This window comes from Myxocyprinus asiaticus, chromosome 21 (assembly GCF_019703515.2).
Source record: "Myxocyprinus asiaticus isolate MX2 ecotype Aquarium Trade chromosome 21, UBuf_Myxa_2, whole genome shotgun sequence".
Taxonomy (NCBI): domain Eukaryota; kingdom Metazoa; phylum Chordata; class Actinopteri; order Cypriniformes; family Catostomidae; genus Myxocyprinus; species Myxocyprinus asiaticus.
In genome coordinates, this window is record NC_059364.1 from 27,771,818 (window position 1) to 27,790,507 (window position 18,690).

Below are 18,690 nucleotides of genomic sequence, written 5' to 3' on the forward strand. Positions count from 1 at the left end.
GTCAAGGTAAAATGCAGTAATAATCTCCACAAATACCTTTACAAAGTCGAACCCTCTGACTCATCTAACTATTTTCTTGGCTGCTGGTAAGAATAAACGCTCATCCACTCTCTTGCCTGTTCTCTGTTATGTTTCTTCAAGGACCCACAGATCGATGACCCCAGCTCCTCCAATGCCATCTCCAGGAACTCCTCCATTCGACAAGCATCTCTATCAGGTCTTATCTCTCTACTGCTCCTGCTGGCTATCTCCTTACACTGCATTCTCGCGGCTGCACCGTCCCTTGCAGTGATGTTGTAGCCATCTAAGAACATAAAACTCGGACAGTCTCAATTTGTACAAAGTCAGTCCTGTTCCTGGTCAAACTGTTGTACTCTCTCTCTTTCTGTCTCTCTCGCTGTTCTTTCTGGTTCTCTTTTTGAGAGCTTTTGTTAATGCTGTGTTGATGCAACAAAACAAAGTCATCTTGGTGTACTCGACTTGCTGTCTCTTCCCTCTTGATTTTGCACTGGAAGATGAAACATTAGAAAGACATTTGAGGAAAAAAGGGTCTGAATTCATAAGGACTCACAGTGGTAGAGATAAATCTATGTATGCATATGGGTTAGCCATAGAGTGTGCACTATTCATTGCTCACTGGAAAACCAATTACACTAAGACACTATAGAACGTTTGTAATTTATGAGGTTGAGGCCACTTTCTTTTCATCATCTTTTTTTTTTCTTTTTTTTAGTGTCACTGATCCTTCTGTAGATCCAACATATCAAAAAATTCACTTTCAAAAACATTAAAAAAATAAAAAAACATGCCATAGAAAGTGAGATGAGTGTTTAAAGAGAAGAGTAATCAAAAGTCTCCAGTCAAAGCATTAACTGGATGACTTGACCTACAGGACAGTAGCTTACCTGAAAGTACATATAGAGGCCTGTTTGACAATTTTGCTCTTGTCATGGTGTGTTTGTGTATCCCTGTTTGTATGTCTGCTTGTTTGAATGTGTCCGAGAGTAAGGGATAAGGTCATGGGTTGACTGGACGAATATGTCAATAGAACTGGGGTTTCATAACCCCTACATTATGCTATAGTTTACAGTGCAAATATGGACCGAGGGCAGAAAAAAAACATTGTTTTTTACATAATCAGATATTTCACTTTGTCAAAGTTCCACATTACAATTACATACATAACTGTAAATTACACATCATCAATCACCAGGCAAAACCAACTAGCATCCATGTATCTATGAGTGTATATTCATATTGCCTTTATGATATTGCTTTAACAGGGATTTTCATACTTTGGCCCAAATGAAATGCGCTAAAAAGTCATATATGTATTATATAGCCAGTCTTTTGTACTGTATGTCTATATAAAAGTTACTAAAAGAATCAATATCAGTGATTCATTAGCTGCATCACAATTATCACAGAGTATTTACAAGATCTTTTTCAAAGTACACAAATTATTTACATAACACATCAGTATGTGGCATGTGAGGTTATCCACCTCAGTGGTATACATTAAATGAGTTTATGACATGCTGCTTTGGTTCATGTGGCATTTTGAACAAAAAATGATGCATTGTAGTATGGCAGGTTATTTACAGAACATTTTAAGTGCTACAGGAAACACACATATACAGTATATGTTTATAGAGCCTGCTATATTTGAATTGGGATCTGGTTGTACAGTACAGTGTATCATCATTTTGGAAGAGGATGTATTCCTTTTTTTTTTTGATGGGCTGCTTTTGATTTTGGGATGCGTGGAGCAACACAAAGTTGCTGTGAATGTGTTTGTTTGAGATGGGAGAAGGACAGTAAGAATCCCACATTGTAAAAACAATATATATTTCTGTACATACAGTACATTCACATCTCATTGCTTCAGAGCATTTATTCTCAATGCAAACACTCGACTCCTCCACAATCTGTCACATTTCTTCTTAGCTTGTGAAATTGTAAAAAGTATTCTATTAAAACAATTAAAAATGTTGACTCATTCACCCTTATTTGGTGGACTCTTCTTGTAGCAAGTCCTGTTACAGGCAAGATGTATAATAAACAGTCTGTTCCCAAATGTAATAACATTTTATCTTGTCAGATACTTAAACCCTTAAACAAAAGGGTGTGCTTTACCGTGAAAAATGTATCCGCTTAAAACATTAAGTCCCCGTTTACATAAAGTCAGTCATATGAGATATCATTTGAAAGCTTAGAAAATGAAATTTTCAGAGATAACCATCACGTTTGCATTTATGTTACATAAAATAACAAAATAAGGTCTCAAAACATTCGCGTCGGAAATTAGCGCCCCCTAGAGGTAATGGGTGTAAATATTTATGTGAAAATAAAAGTCATCCACATAGCACCTAAATGGACAAGTCATATATCAAATGAAAGCTCTCATTCTCAAGAATGTGACTATACATTTTAAGTTTTTTGCCCTAGTACCACAGTTTGAAAGATTTTCTAAAGAATAACAAAGTGAAATATGATTTCTGTAATTCATCAAATACAACGTCTCTTTTATTTTCATTGCTGCTGTGTATATATAATAGCGAAAAACTTTATCTGCTCTGACTTACCTAGTTTTAAAAAAAAAAAAAAAAAAAAACAAATTCAGTTTTTTACTTTTCTGTTAGTTTGCTTGGCTGAATAATCCAAGGTTATACATTAGATGTCCAGAACAAAATATGCCATCCAGAAGGAAAAGCTTGCTTAACCTTTGTACCTTTCATTTAACCTTTCAGCAGGAGTGTATGGATTTGAGTCATATGGATTACTTTTATGCTGCTTTTATGTCCTTTTTGGAACTTGAATGTTTTGGACCCCATTGACTTACATTTTATAGACAAAAACACCTCATACAGTCTTTAAAATATCTTTGTTTGGTTTCCACAGATGAAAGTAAGTCATAAGGGTTTGAGACGGCATGAGAGTTTGGTGAAATATTCCTTCAAGTATAATTTCTCAGTACTTTTTACATACCTGCTTTTCAGTTATGGAAAAAGAATAACAAATAACAGTATACACAAAAGTTTTCATGAGCACTGAATGAAAGTATTATAAATGTTTTTTGTATTATTATTTAACCTAGGTATCTACATAACTACCTTTATATATTGTGTGATTATGTAAAATTTAGGTAATTTGCCCGATGCTCTGTTTACAAATGAAGAAAGCCATAGGTCAGTGGTAGTGGCTTATCTGCGTGTGTGACTAAACTGCAGAATCAGCACAAACAGTCCTCACTACAGTAGAGTACTATAAAAGAGTAGAGTGAAGAGCTCAGGACTTCTGTCTTGTGCTTGACACTCAACTCAAGAGGACAATGAAGACACTAACATACATTTTTGTTCTCTGTTGTGGCCTCACTGGCCTGGCACTGTCTGGTTACTACTAAATGTAAGCGCAGCGTAGTTCTAGCGGGAAGACTAACAGCTGTACATCATCGCACCATTAGCTAGGTAAGGCCTAGCCAATCACATGTAAGCCATTGCTTTATAAGTCTGCTCACATTCTATCACATTGCTGTTTCATTTGTGCTAACACAGCAACCTCCACCACCCCACCACCACCAGTCGAGTCCCGTCCTGCACAGGGGTAGGCTCCTCGCACCTGCCTCCTATCTCTGGCAGGATATGATGGTTCCGAGTACAACTTCTTCGGACCGCCAGACGGGGCTTGAGAGACATTACATTTTCTGTTTTATTTTCATCAAATAATTGTCATCTTGAATTTCACTCAAGTCTGCAAGTCTTCCTGATAGAACAATATATACTAACACTAACAATGTAGCTTAAACATACTGAGGTTATCTAGTTAATTAAAAACAAAATGAAGAAACACGGCTTATTATGACTGCTTCTACAATTTTTATTCTACTTCTGTACCTTTGAATACTTGTTCTTTGATCAATATATTATTTGTGGGTCCATCAGTTTCAGTTTGAAACTATAATTTTATAATCAATGAAAAGTGTCCTTTATGTATGCAATGAGTCTTAAAAAATCTTTGTCTTCTCATATCAACAGCAGAGCCAGACCAAAAGTGTTTGAGGGGGAAGGTCATGACTTTCCCTGAACTGACCACCAAAAGCTATGCTCAGCTTTACCCAAATGGAATAATGGATCTGTCTGCAGCCTCTGTGTGTTTGAGATTCTACACCGATCAAGAGAGTTCCATTCCATGCCTGTTTTCTCTGGCCGAAAAAGCCCAACCTAATGACTTTTCTATATTACAGTCAGCAAACAAAAATTACCAGTTGTTCATTCATAATGTTCGTGCAGAATTTAAAGGGCTGCCATACCATCTGAATCAGTGGAACTCGGTGTGTGCATCTTGGGATTCCAAAACTGGTCTTGCTCAGATGTTTGTCAGTCATGAAAGCAGCATTAGGAAGGTTTTGGGCCCTAAGCAACATTTGAAAGGAGAACCTTATGTGGTCAGTGTCAGACCACATTTGATGGAGGGTTAAGCCAAGACCATACTTTCACTGGTTTCATATCAGATGTGCACGTGCATAGCACAGTCCTAACCCCCATCAGATTAAGTTCTACATGGAGGGAAGCTCAGGCTCAGGAAAGAGGGGCACATATAAACTGGGAGATTACATTAATTGGCACGATCTTAAGCACACAATTGTTGGGTCTGCTCTAGTGGAAGAAAAGCAGCATGTAACCTTTCATTTCAACGAAGAGGAAAATAAGAATTAGTGTGCTGCTGTGCTGCATTATAACTGACATTGATATGTCATCAGATGCTAAAAAAACATCTTGCAAATGAACTGTGCTGTTTCCAATATTGACCAAACAATTAACAGTTAAACAGGGACAGACTGGAGTAAGCTTTACATTTTGAGAGTTCAATGACCATGCTGAGTAAAGTTGAAAAAGTGTTCTGATCCATGAAACTTCTGTAGACTTGTAGGTATACCCTTCAACTCCACTTCCATCATTTGGGCAATCAAATCAAATTCTGTCATAATTTACTCACCTTAATGTCGTTTAAAACAAGTTTGAATAACATAGTATAACTTTCTTTTGTGGAATGCATAGGAGATGTTAGGCAGCATAAATATCTCAGTCACCATTCACTTTCATTGCATCTTTTTTTTTTTTTTTTTTTTTTATACAATGAACATGAATGGTGAATCATCCTACTTAAAATCTCCTTTTGTGTTTCACATATTTTTGTTAGTTACTTTAAAGAGGTGAGTGATAGCATTTCCCTCTTGTAGAATGACCCACCTTTATTTATTGCACGTTCTGTATGTGTTTAATCAGAAATGTTTCCCATCTTGGATTTTCAAAAAAACTTTTTGAAATTTCAGCAGATTCCTCAGCTGTTATTAAGGTAGATTTGCTGTATTTTAAATCAAATTAAACTCTTCAAATATTGATCTATGAATGTATGCGCCCTCCCAGACATGCACGTAACTGGTAATTTACAAAGGCTTTCAGTGTGCATAGCTTTAGGGACTGTAAAGAGTATAAAATAATACTATAACATAAGCATTGAGAGAGAGACCAGTGTGGTTCATATTGGTGTGTAGAGTCAGGTGCCTGGCTCAGATGCCTCAGGCATGTGGGGTCCTCACACACACTGGCAAGGGTGAATGGCTATCTTTTAACATGGCAGCCTCCAACACCTCATTCCTGCTGCTGCCACAACCTTCCAATAATGAACACCCACCTCATGCAAGTCTGATTAGTGTCTTGAGGCAAAGTTTATGCGTGAAAATGTGGGGGACAATATTTATGAGCAAGAAGGTTGCTTTTCTTTGATATGTGTCTGGTATGTTGAGTGTTTAGGTTGTAGAGAGAACTGATAAGGAGTGAGTATTTGAGAGTGCAAGTGTTGATTAACAGTGAGTGAGGGACTATTTTGGTGAAAGTCCTAAAGTGAAACTTTTGATATGTCTCATGGCAGGAATTTCTGTAGGCTGCTCAATATATATATATATATATATAAAAAAAAAGTAGGGATAAGGCTACTCTCACCTTAAGTCTACCCCTGCAGCTGTGTAGGGGAGACCAGGGCTAGTTGTCACATGGGAAAGCTGTGACAAGGGCTATGTGTCAGTAACTATGAGGTATTGAGCCAAAAGTCAATTACACAAATGTGTTTTCTCTTGCAGTCACTATGTCAGTAACACCTACTTCAAAACCCTCTTAATTTTTTTTTCATGAATTCTGTCCTTCAAAGTACATTTTCACAATCATTATATTTTAGCCATAGCTGTTACTTAAACAAGTGAACATAATAAAACCACACAGCTTAAATTAAAAAAAGGGTGAACTATATATTATAGTTCTCAACTTTATACTGTACATATTGTTCTCAGGGCGATGGTCCATTTCTTAAATGTCAGGACGAAGGAAGTTCTCACAAGTGCTTAAAAAGTTATACATTTATATAATGTATTAGCCTAACAACAATATTAGTTGGCCAAGACAATGGTTTGATACTGTTGTGTTACCTTTAAAATGTTTGCTGTTTCAATGTTTTTCATAATTGTTTACTGTTAAAATTTGTTGAAAAGCCTATAATATGCTGTTTAATTGCACGTTCCCATTATGACAACTTACCTCCTATTCTGCTGCTGAAATTGGTCTGTACTTACTGAAAATTGAACCACTGCCTCCAGTGGCCGAAGCTGGAAGTGTTGTTGACCAGTTTCTAGGTGAAATGTCCACAGGGTGGCACCAAAAGCAAGTCGTAGTTTTAGTTGTAAATTATGTAATATAGTCAACGGTAATTCAAGAGATGGAGAATGGCACATGTATTCAGCAGAACTGGGTTGATTTCACGGTACATGAACATTCGGAAGAAGCATATCGATTTCCTATGATCATGTTGACAAATTTTTCAATGAACTAAATCTTTTTTTTCCCCCAATAAATAATGGTGGACATCTTCAAAGCTTTTTTGTTGCCAAGATTTAAAGTCCCCGTGTGGTGCCTTAATGAGCGCAGTTTTCTTTGACCTGTTGACGTATTTCCAACTGAAACATGAAGTTGAGATGGGACTTGTCGAACAGCTTGTACATTTAAAAAAAATAGCCAGTAGCCTTTAGTTTGCATCTCAACCCCCGGCAAAGCCACATACACACACATACCCCTGCTGCTTCTCATGCCAGAGCCGATGGTTAGCCGAGGAAACTGAGAAGCGATCTCAATAGTGTCCAACTGTTTTTCCAGTGACTTGAGAACCAAACAATTATCTAACTGACCACATTACCACAATATATAAATGTTTTAAATCACAATACAAAAAAACATAAAGAATAAAGTATACTTACTTGGGCTGTACATCCAAAAAGAAACCTCAGAAAAACGCCTGCATTAAACATAAATAAACTCCAACCCAACTCAACTCAACTCACTTTTATTGTCACTACACCATTACACAAGTGAAATTATGTGTGAAAAGTACACTCAACAGAATAACAATGTACAGAATAACAATATGACAATGTACAGAATAACAATGTACACAATAACATTATAACAGTGTACAGAATAACAATATACAGAATGACAATTAACAATATACAGAATAACAATATAACACTATACATAATAACAATATAACACTATACAGAATAACAATACACAGATACACCAGCCACTTTCCTCACAACCAGCGCCCGTGTGAGCGTTCTAATCAAAAGTGATCATCCTTATGCCCTATTCCCATAGAAGACAATTACCCACCACTCTGAGAGCTTCAGAGGGCTGAAAGGTGATAACGGTCAGTCAGAGATCACTTTTTAAGTGATTCTTCTTGTAAATTCTGTTTAGGACAACCCTACAGCATGGATTGTGCTTCCTTCGAAGTGCCCAGTGAAGGCATCATCAGCACAGGTGACAACACAGCCATGTGCACTGATCAGATTTAGGGGGAGGGTGTGTTTCTGTTCTACAAAGAATTTGATTGGACAACATTTCTCAACCTCTATGTGATATTATGGATGTCCCTGAGTCGTTTTAGGCCGGAAGAGAAAGACTGCTAATGTGAAGTAACCTTAAAGTGAATAGATATGAACTAAAAGCAGCATAAATGTAACTTTAAAGTATGTGCCTATACCCTCGTGCGACCCTGTGTCCACATGCATGGATGCTGTAATTTGGCTTCACTATACGCAATGCATATTTTTTTTTATTTTTTTTTATTTAAGCCAACTGATCTCAGCTCAGAAAACTCTAGGCTGTCAGTAAAGGGTTAAACTTTCGAGGCATGGAGTCATGTGACAAAACAACATGGCACTGGTCAAAAGAATAGAGTCTCTAGTTTAATCCGATATGACATTTTTTTAATTTGAGCGATTTTTCGCAAAACACCACACTGCTAAACATAATGTACACCATAGTTGACAACAGAACTAGGTTTTCATTAGAAATCCTATATTCACTGTGCATTTTCACATTAAGAAAAACATTTTGCTTTCAGAAGCTTTATATAGAATTAGAATGAAAATAAGGTGCATTTTGTGCTGTTCTGAGACCAGCGCAGACAGACAGCACACTAGAGTTTAAGTCATTCACTAAATAGGGAGCAAGGGAGCATCCTATAGCTTTTCTATGAAGCCAAGTGCATTAAATCCAAACTTCCTATCAAAAGTTCAGTTTTAGACTGCAGATTATGTTTGGACCACTTAACATGTTTGGCAGACGTGGGACAATGGTTATCAGTACAAAGATGCAGAATTTATCATGTATAATTTGATTTTAACATGGTTGACAGTGATCAGAATCAGAATCAGCTTTATTGCCAAGTATGCTTACACATACAAGGAATTTGTCTTGGTGACAGGAGCTTCCAGTGTACAACAATACAAAAACAATACAAAAACAGCAGCAAGACATAGATAATAATAAAAAATAAAAATAGTTATACACATATGTACATACACACACAGACACACACATACATACATACACACATACACATACGTAGTGCAATCTATTACAAATCTGTTATCTGTTAGGTACAGTGCAAATACAAATCTGTTATGTACAGTGCAAATGTTTCTTTTTTTTTTTTTCAGAGGAATGAAATGGCAGAAGAGGTTGGTTGTGTTGGATAAATATAAAAAAAGACTAAAATGTGTACTGCACATAGTTATTGCTCAATGGGGCAATTTATCTGTTCATGAGATGGATAGCCTGAGGGAAGAAACTGTTCCTGTGCCTGACGGTTCTGGTGCTCAGAGCTCTGAAGCATCGGCCAGAAGGCAACAGTTCAAAAAGGTAGTGGGCAGGGTGAGTGGGGTCCAGAGTGAGTTTTCCAGCCTTTTTCCTCACTCTGGAAGTGTATAGTTCTTGAAGTGGGGGGGCAGGGGGCAACCAATAATCCTCTCAGCAGTCCGAATTGTCATTTGTAGTCTTCTGATGTCTGATTTCCTAGCTCAACCAAACCAGACAGTTATTGAAGTGCAGAGGACAGACTCAATGAACGCTGAGTAGAACTGTATCAGCAGCGCCTGTGGCAGGTTGAACTTCCTCAGCTGGCGAAGGAAGTACAACCTCTGCTGGGCCTTTTTCACAATGGAGTCAATGTGTGTCTCCCACTTCAGGTCCTGTGAGATGGTAGTGCCCAAGAACCTGAATGAATCCACTGCTGCCACAGTGCTGTTTAGAATGGTGAGGGGGGTCAGTGTTGGGGTGTTCCTCCTAAAGTCCACAATCATCTCCACCGTTCTAAGCGTGTTCAGCTCAAGGTTGTTTTGACTGCACCAGACAGCCAGCTGTTCAGCCTCGCTTCTGTATGCAGACTCATCGTCATCTCGGATGAGGCCGATGGCAGTGGTGTCGTCTGCAAACTTCAGGAGCTTGACAGAGGGGTCCTTGGCGATTCAGTCATTGGTGTAGAGGGAGAAGAGTAGTGGGGAGAGCACACATCCCTGGGTGGAACCAGTGCTGATTGTACAGGTGCTGGAAGTGAGTTTCCCCTGTCTCACAAGCTGCTGCCTATCCGTCAGAAAGCTGGTAATCCACTGACAGATAGGCATGGGAACAGAGAGTTGGTGTAATTTATTCTGGAGTATAGCTGGGATGATGGTGTTGAAAGCTGAAGTGAAGTCCACAAAAAGGATCCTTGCATATGTCCCTGGTCTGTCCAGATGTTGCAGGATATGATGCAATCCCATTGACTGCATCATCCACAGACCTGTTTGCTCGATAAGCAAATTGAAGGGGATCTAGAAAGGGTCCAGTAGGAAGTCCTAGTAGGAATGCACATATCCTCACAGAAACTGATATATGATGTAACAGTATCTGTGAGCTTGTCCAGGTCTGTGGCTGCAGCCTTAAAAACACTCCAATCCGTGCAATCGAAGCAGGCTTGTAGTTCCCGCTCTGCTTCATTAGTCCATATCTTTACAGTCCTTACTACTGGCTTGGTTGATTTTAATTTCTGCCTGTAGGTTGGAAGAAGATGAACCAGACAGTGATCAAAGAGACCCAAAGCTGCTCTAGGGACAGAGCAATATGCATCCTTTATTGTTGTGTAGCAATGATCCAGTATGTTCCTGTCTCTGGTGGGGCATGTAATGTGCTGTTTGTATTTGGGCAGTTCACGTGTTTGATTTGCTTTGTTAAAATCCCCAAGAATAATAATAACTGAGTCCGGGTATTATTGTTCCGTGTCTGTGATTTGATCAGCCAGCTGTTGCAGCGCCGCATTCAAACACGCATTTGGCATGATATACACACTATATATAGACCATAATAAACGAGGAAAACGCCCATGGCGAGTAGAAAGGCTTACAGTTAATAAAGAGCGCTTCCAAATTAGGACAGCACATCCTCTTTAACGTTGTTACATCTGTACACCAACTTTCATTAATGTAAAAGCATGTTCCACCGCCTCTCGTTTTCCCCGTTAACTCTGCTATGCGATCCGCTCTGAACAGCTGGAAGCCCGACAGATGTAACGTGCTGTCTGGAATGGCTTCACTCAGCCAGGTTTCTGTGAAGCACAAGGCAGCAGAGGTTGAAAAGTCCTTGTTTGTGCCGGTAGAGATGTAGTTCGTCCGTTTTGTTAGGAAGACAGCGGAGATTCTCAAGATGAATGCTTGGTAGCGTTGTTCGAAAGCCCCGCCGATGGAGTTTGACCAGCTAGACTTCCTCGCCTGCGTCTCCTGAACAACAAAGCCACGCCTCCAACTAAAATGTCTAACAAAACGTTTGAATATTCAAAAACCGGGAAAAGACTGTCTGGTATAAGCTGTCGAATGTTCAGCAGTTCGTCTCTGGTAAAACTGACTGGAAAAAGATTACTAAACATAGGACAAACAAACAAAAACAACAAAACAAGAGGAGCGCTCCACACTGAGGCGGCCATCCGCAGCGCCATCATGATGTATTAGCGAAGTAAATTGGACAATGCTGGCCATTACTTCTATCAGAATTAATTATGCAAATTTATAATTGGTAAAATGCTTCAGCACTGGCTATCACTTGTTTGTTTGACAGTATAAAGAGAGAACACTGAGATTTTGTTGCCAAAAGTAGAAAAAAAAAAAAAAAAAAAAAACATTGTAACAAAAAAAGTCGAATCAAGTCAAATAATTTTTATTTGTATAGTTTTTTTATTTGTGCTTTACCCAATACACATTGTTCCAAAGCAGCTTTACAGAAAATCAGCTGTAATCAGAGGCCGTGCTAGAAAAAATATCTTTATCCGTCACTCTGTTGGACTGAATTGTAAAATTTCCGTCATGGTCTATATTTATCCGTCATCCTTTGTACTTATTTTATAAGTATTACATTAATGGGAAATGTTTAGCATCCATTATAATGGCATATACAGTACATGGCAGTGTATAGTCTCCTCAAGTGAACCCAGTGGCGGATTTAGGCATGGGCAACATGGGCAGTTGCCCAGGGCAACATCTTGCTGGGCATGAGGGGGTGTCCCCCCCCCGGTCAACAACTTTGGGAACGTTCTCATTTACAATCACCAACCCCCGCGACCCACACCTGGGTCCTTGGCCCAGATCTGGCTGACACACTGTAAAGTGAGCAGAACTAATGGGTGTGGGCCAGATCTGGCCCATGCACTATATGAGTAGAAATGTTAATTGTGGCCCAGATTTGGCCCAGAGATTGTTAAATGAATGGTTTCGGCCCAGATGTGGCCCACAGTGTGTAAACTGAAGGAGGAACTGGTGTGGACCAGATGTGGCCCAAAGAAAACGAATATATTGACCTTATAGTTCAGATGTGGCCTGAGAATGCCACATGGATGTTAACTGGGCTGTCATATTAAAATAAAATGATTAAAAAAAAAATAGTTTAAATGAATGATTTTTATTTTTGTTAAAGTTCATGAGTTGTCAATACAGAGAAGTGCAAAACAGTTTAAAGGGCTAGTTCACCCCAAAATGAAAATTCTCCCATCATTGACATGCTTATGCCATCCCAGATGTGTATGACTTTCTTTCATCAGCAGAACATAAACAAAGATTTTTAGAAGAAAACCTGAATGACTCCACTGCTGCCACAGTGCTGTTTAGAATGGTGAGGGGGGTCAGTGTTGGGGTGTTCCTCCTAAAGTCCACAATCATCTCCACCGTTCTAAGCGTGTTCAGCTCAAGGTTGTTTTGACTGCACCAGACAGCCAGCTGTTCAACCTCCCTTCTGTATGCAGACTCATCGTCATCTCGGATGAGGCCGATGGCAGTGGTGTCGTCTGCAAACTTCAGGAGCTTGACAGAGGGGTCCTTGGCGATTCAGTCATTGGTGTAGAGGGAGAAGAGTAGTGGGGAGAGCACACATCCCTGGGGGAAACCAGTGCTGATTGTACAGGTGCTGGAAGTGAGTTTCCCCTGTCTCACAAGCTGCTGCCTGTCCGTCAGAAAGCTGGTAATCCACTGACAGATAGGCATGTATGACTTTCTTTCATCAGCAGAACATAAACAAAGATTTTTAGAAGAATACTTCAGCTCTGTAGGTCCATACAATGCAAGTGAATGGTGATCAGACATTTGTAGCTCCAAAAATCACATAAAGGAAACATAAAAGTAATCCATAAGACTCCAGTGGGTAAATCCATATCTTCTGAAGTGATATAATAGGTGTGGATGAGAAACAGAACAACATTTAAGTCATTTTTTACTCTAAATCTCCACTTTCACTTTCAGATGTGAAAGTGAAACTATGCCACATGCAGTGGCGATTTCTCAGGGACAGCAAAGCCTTCTCTGCTGGCGTAACATGCCTAATAAATCATTGACCTTTTTGCCTATGCATTTTCAATCGCTTTCAACTCCTAATTAATCTACAAACGAATAGCAAAAAACTAAAAAAAATATTCAATCATGCTTACAAGCAAAGTGTGACAACTGTTTCACAAATCACATGCCCGAAGCCATGCTCCCGAAGCAGTGCGTGAGTCTGAGCTCCATTCCGTCAGGCCTTCAGAATTTCTACAGAATCCCTCAACACTGCAGTGAATAGGCATCTAAAGTCAGATTGTCAGATTCATCAGCCAATCAGATTGATTTATTTGTTCTTGTGGGTGTGGTCTCTAGGATATGTCCCGGTCGAGACCTTCTAGCTGGCCTTGAGTGAGGCAATCATGCTTTAATGAATGTAGATAATTTGAAAGCGAAGAGCGCGAGATCTTGCTGACGAGTCGGCTGTCATCACTGCTGGTATTGCCATTGAGAAAGAGATTCTTATGGATTTAAAAACCTAAGATGTTCTGCATGATCGTGTGATTGATTAATTAAACAGGAAAGGGGAACTAATTTTCACTTAAAGCAAATTGGTAAGTGCTTTTTGCATTGTTATAGCAACATCAGGAGTTTTCTAAGTATAAATTAGGCTGCTTGAGCATTCAGTGTCGGATCAAGTTTTGAAAAGTAACCGTGTACCCTGACGAAACAAAATTTATAAAATGTATTTATTAGAGAGCTTTTTCTTGGTATTAGACCTCCTTGGTTCTGGCTTTCGTGGGTGGACGTGTTTTTAAAATGTCAATTGGTATTATTAGTTGACTGCCACGTAATGTATGATTGGCATACAGTGTCTTATTCATTGTGAAACTGTGTTTTCTTAATGGCATGAATCGCACTGAAGACTTAAATTGCACGGGCCGCGGCTGACCACATGTGACTTTCAGATGTAAAAGTTAAAGTTTTGATTTATAGTAAAAATTGACTTAAATATTGATCTGTTTCTCACCCACACCTATCATACAGCTTCTGAAGATATTTATGTAACCACTTGAGTCTTATGAATTACTTTTATGTTTCCATTATGTGGTTTTTGGACCTTCTCAGTTCTGGTCACCATTCAATTGCATTGTATGGACCTACAGAGCAGAGATATTCTTCTAAACATCTTTGTTTGTGTTCTTCTGAAGAAAGAAAGTCATACACATCTGGGATTGCATCAGGGTGAGTAAATGATTGAATTTTCATTTTTGGGTGAACTATCGCTTTAAATGAATGATTTTTAAGTTCATCAGCTGTCAATTCAGAGAATAATAAAATGCTACAAAGTGATGTTGCAACCCATAAAAGCAGCTCTGTGAATACCTACATTAAACACATTCGTTTATTTTTAACAAGATATAAATTGACCTATGGCATAAAAAAAATAAAAAAAAAACTATAAAAAAAATAATAATAAAAAAACAGTTCTTTTAACATGTAGAATAGAGACTGGGAATGGAGTGGATATATGTTCCTCTTGTTTGCACACCAATTTTTGACTGTCTAAAAAGCACACTTAGTCAGCATCAAAGTAATCCACATGACTCCAGCCGATCAAGTAATGTCTTCTGAAGTGAATCGATACGTTTGTGTGAAAAACTAATCATTAATTAAAACTTTATTTTAAAAAAATCACTTCCAAGAAACACTTAATGCCTCCTGTTGCTGTCGCGTGACGTCATCACGTTGGCGCGTTCACGTGAGAATTCAGAAGTTCCGTTCTGTTTACTACAGAGGAATGTACTTCACACGAGAGTTAGGTCAATTCAAACAGCTACAGAGAGCTGGCGGAAGTGCCGATTTAAAGTTAAAAATGTTTTAATTAGCTATTTGTTTTTCACACAAACGTATCGATTAACTTCAACTACAGGTTGTACGTGAAACATCATGACGCAATTACTGCATCAGTACTGAACATGCACAGATCATCCCAGTTTCACAAAACAATCAGATCAAGGCTGTGTCTCGTTTCGAAGGCTGCGTGCTAGGTAGTACGCGTCCTTTGAAGGCTGCAGTATACCGAGCGTCCTCCTTTAAACAAATCTCATTTAAACGAGACGGCCTTCGTAGGACAAATGGAAACGTAACGTAACATGGTTGCTATGACAGCACGGCACTCTTTAACAAGTGCGAGCACTTTGAGTGAGACGGGAACAAAGTCCCTTTAGAAGGGAGTGTATGAGGTACATTTTAGGAGAGTTATAAAGATGTAAAGAGAAAAGAAAATAGATTTTACAGGAGTACTTTTAGTCTAATACTTTATTTTAATTATATATTAATATAATTATACATATTATATACTCTGCACCCATCTACTGAGGTACTTCAATGTTGGAATTAACATTGGAATTAACATTCCTTGTGTTTAAACATCATATTTACGGGTAAATTGGTGTCATTTTTTTTTTTTTTTTTTTTTTTTTTTTTTTGACATTTCCGTTGAAGCAAAGAATTGTGGGTTGTGAATGGCCACGAAGGATACACCTCATGCATCCTCTGAATTCCCATGAAAGAAGGCTGCATTCGAAGTGTCCTACTCGCGTTTATGAAACAAGACAGCCTCGATGATGTATGCGGCCGAGAAATGCGACCTCTGGAGGACGCAGCCTTCCAAATGAGACACAGCCCAAGTGTTTACATGGCAAAAATTCTCTTTTCAAACGGATTAGAAAAGGTTTACACTACCCCTTACAATCCAAATTAAATTTAAATAGGATGTGGCCAATTTAATCCGACTGACATGGTTACATGAGAGGGCTTCAGCCAGAAGTGGTGTGTAGGCATGTCTCTGGCCAATGATCTTTTCGGCATTGAGCCAACAGTGCCGCACTTCTGCCGGAATCGGCGCAAATGTGCTTGCTATCTGAATCTGTGCAAAATCTGTCGACTCATCTTCATGATGCACTTTCCCTTTAAAGCCTGTTTTACATCGCACGCCGAAACAGAACAGAAGTGGTGCGTAGGCTATTTGTTTCGGCGTCCATGTTAACAAATGATTGTATTAACATCCGAAGCAGAATCGGGCGAATGAGCAGCAGTGCAGCGTGAGTTTCGGGCGCCAAGTCTATTTTTGCTGTGCTGCTCCAGCTGAATTAAAGTGAAAGCGCACTATTGATGGACATCATGAAGATGAGTCGACCAAAATAAATAAATAAATAAAAAAATAAAAAAAATTAAGTCGATATTGCACAGATTAAGCATATATTTGTAGTCTAGTGTGATTTTATTTTAATTATTTAATAAAAATATTAAATGACAAAAACAAAATTTAATTATTTTAATTATATAGCTTAAGCAGACATTCGTTTTTATAATTTACTACAAACTAGTTTACTACAAGTCATAGTCTTAAACAAATATATATTACTACGTTGAGAGCAGGTCTAAAGGGTTAACATTTGTTACCCCAGACTCGAAGCTCATGCGGGTTGCCAGAATGTTGACACACAAATTAGCCAACTCAGCTTCTGTTTTAAGGGATTTCTAGGCTTTAAGCTGTCTCCATCTTCCAAAAGCATCTCCAATATTTATCATTGTTTTACTACGCCTCTGGTCACGGTGATTTTTAGATGGATGGCGAGGCTTTTTAGGTCGGGTGGAATCTGTTATCTCTGATCCAGTTCGTTTGCTGGCTTCCATGGCTGTAGCACGCAGTGTTGTTTGCCTGAAAACTTGTTCAAATCTGGCAACCCAGCGGTGTCGAAATACTATTGGTGAGTGGGCAGTGGGTGGGATCACACGGGCCAAAACATAAACAAAAATTCCAGCCCAGAATGGAAACTTCAAAGTAGAATATACTGGCTGTAGCATTGTTATCGGAGAAGCCAGTATTTCAACTTAGCATGTTTCCTAATTCTCTAATGACATATTATGGTCATTTTATGATTTAGTACAGTAAAAATATTACATATACATTTGTAAGCTTTATTATTAAGTGTGATCGAGTCAAACCGAGTGATCAAACCATCCTCTATTATGCAAAACAACATTCAGGCTCATCGTCCTCCCCTTCCACTAAATAATGTTGTTTAAAAATGAGCAGAGCTTATTGTGTTGTCACTACATTAAATAATTCTACAAGACTGCATTAGATAACACCAGCACCATGTAAATAAGATTTCATGATGATCATGCTTATAACACTTATCAACAGCTCACTCCTGAAAGCCATTTTATAAATTTATTTTCTGTATAGGGGGCAGCAGTTATTTGCTGCAAAATTGTTGTGAGGCACTGCTTCAGTTCAGCTCACACGCTGTTTCGGTGTACCATGTAAAACAGGCTAATTGAGCAGCAGCAAAAATAGACTCGGCGGCGAAACTCCGTAAATACACTCATTTGTTAGCATGGACACCGAAAAATAAATACACACTACTTCTGTGCTGTTTCGGCGTGCAGTGTAAAACAGGAGTAATGATTGATGTATGCAGTAATTAATTCAGAGTCCCTCTCCTCGAAATCTGAACACAATTGGTCAAATGAGAAGCATATTACCAGGTGTTAAATGTGATAGCGCCTCTAAATACACATCTTAATACCATGCAATAAACAGGGCACACACACAGCGGGAGTTTGCGTGAAAGAGATAGTGAAGTCGAAACATATGCACTAGGTTAAAATGTTTTTCTTTTTTTATCTGTAAAAATGACGGACAGCATTTGAAATTATCCGCCAATGTTTCCAAAAATCTGTAAATTATGGAGAATTTTCAATTAACGCAACCCCTGGCTGTAATGTCTGAAACATCTCAAAAACAAGAATAACCGACACTCCTGGAAACATAATAAACCATTTGATTTTTTGAAAATCTGACTTTCTATAGCTTCATATTATTCTTAGTCCCACTGTCCACATTTGAGGACATCAATTTCTAGAAAAATTATTTGCTGTATTAGGTGCTACTAGTTACAAATCAAAAAGGCAAATTAAAAATGCACACAGTAGTCACGCTCGGGTCTCAGGAGGATACTGGAACTGGCTTTTAAAAACACCTACATTAAGAAACATTCTTTACTTTGTGTAGTATGAGTGACAAGACACACATTATCCCAGTCTGATATAATCAAATGAAAAAGTAATTTATGAAAGTTGAATTTTACTAACTTAAGATTTTACTCACTCATCTCGAAGTGAGTTTGCTGCAAAGTATTATTTTCAAATATACTGTGTATATACAGCATATATATTATTTATTTATTTTTTCACAGAAACTGTGGACAGTAAACACACAGGCATAAAACCCAATTAAATGAATACACGAATTATGTTATGGGAAAGTAGCTTGTTATTGCGACTTCAATTGCAGTGAGGATGCGTGATAATCATCACAAGTACCTGTGTCATCATTTCCCTCACTCTACATAATCAGCTCCACACAAAATAAATAGATGGATCATCATGACTCATATAAGCAACCTGATGACATTGACTGATGTGACATCATCAGTGACATAATAATCGGT

The 18,690-nt window shown here is 38.4% G+C and overlaps 2 protein-coding genes across 3 annotated transcripts in view; both read left to right on the forward strand.

The window, feature by feature from the left end:
• The window catches only part of gfra1a (gdnf family receptor alpha 1a), a 148,676-nt gene extending 146,667 nt beyond the window's left edge, over positions 1-2,009 (forward strand). For both annotated transcript variants that reach the window (XM_051648614.1, XM_051648615.1), the window contains one exon: positions 142-2,009. In XM_051648614.1, coding sequence (XP_051504574.1) covers positions 142-300 — 159 coding nt within the window. In that variant the 3' untranslated portion in view covers positions 301-2,009. The remainder of the gene's footprint in view (positions 1-141) is intronic.
• Positions 2,010-3,331: 1,322 nt separating this feature from the next.
• On the forward strand, positions 3,332-5,131 carry apcs (amyloid P component, serum). The gene is given in 4 exon segments (XM_051648632.1): positions 3,332-3,392; positions 4,038-4,436; positions 4,439-4,537; positions 4,540-5,131. Coding segments are annotated over 4 exon segments (735 nt in total). The 3' UTR covers positions 4,716-5,131.
• The last annotated feature ends 13,559 nt before the right edge of the window (positions 5,132-18,690 follow it).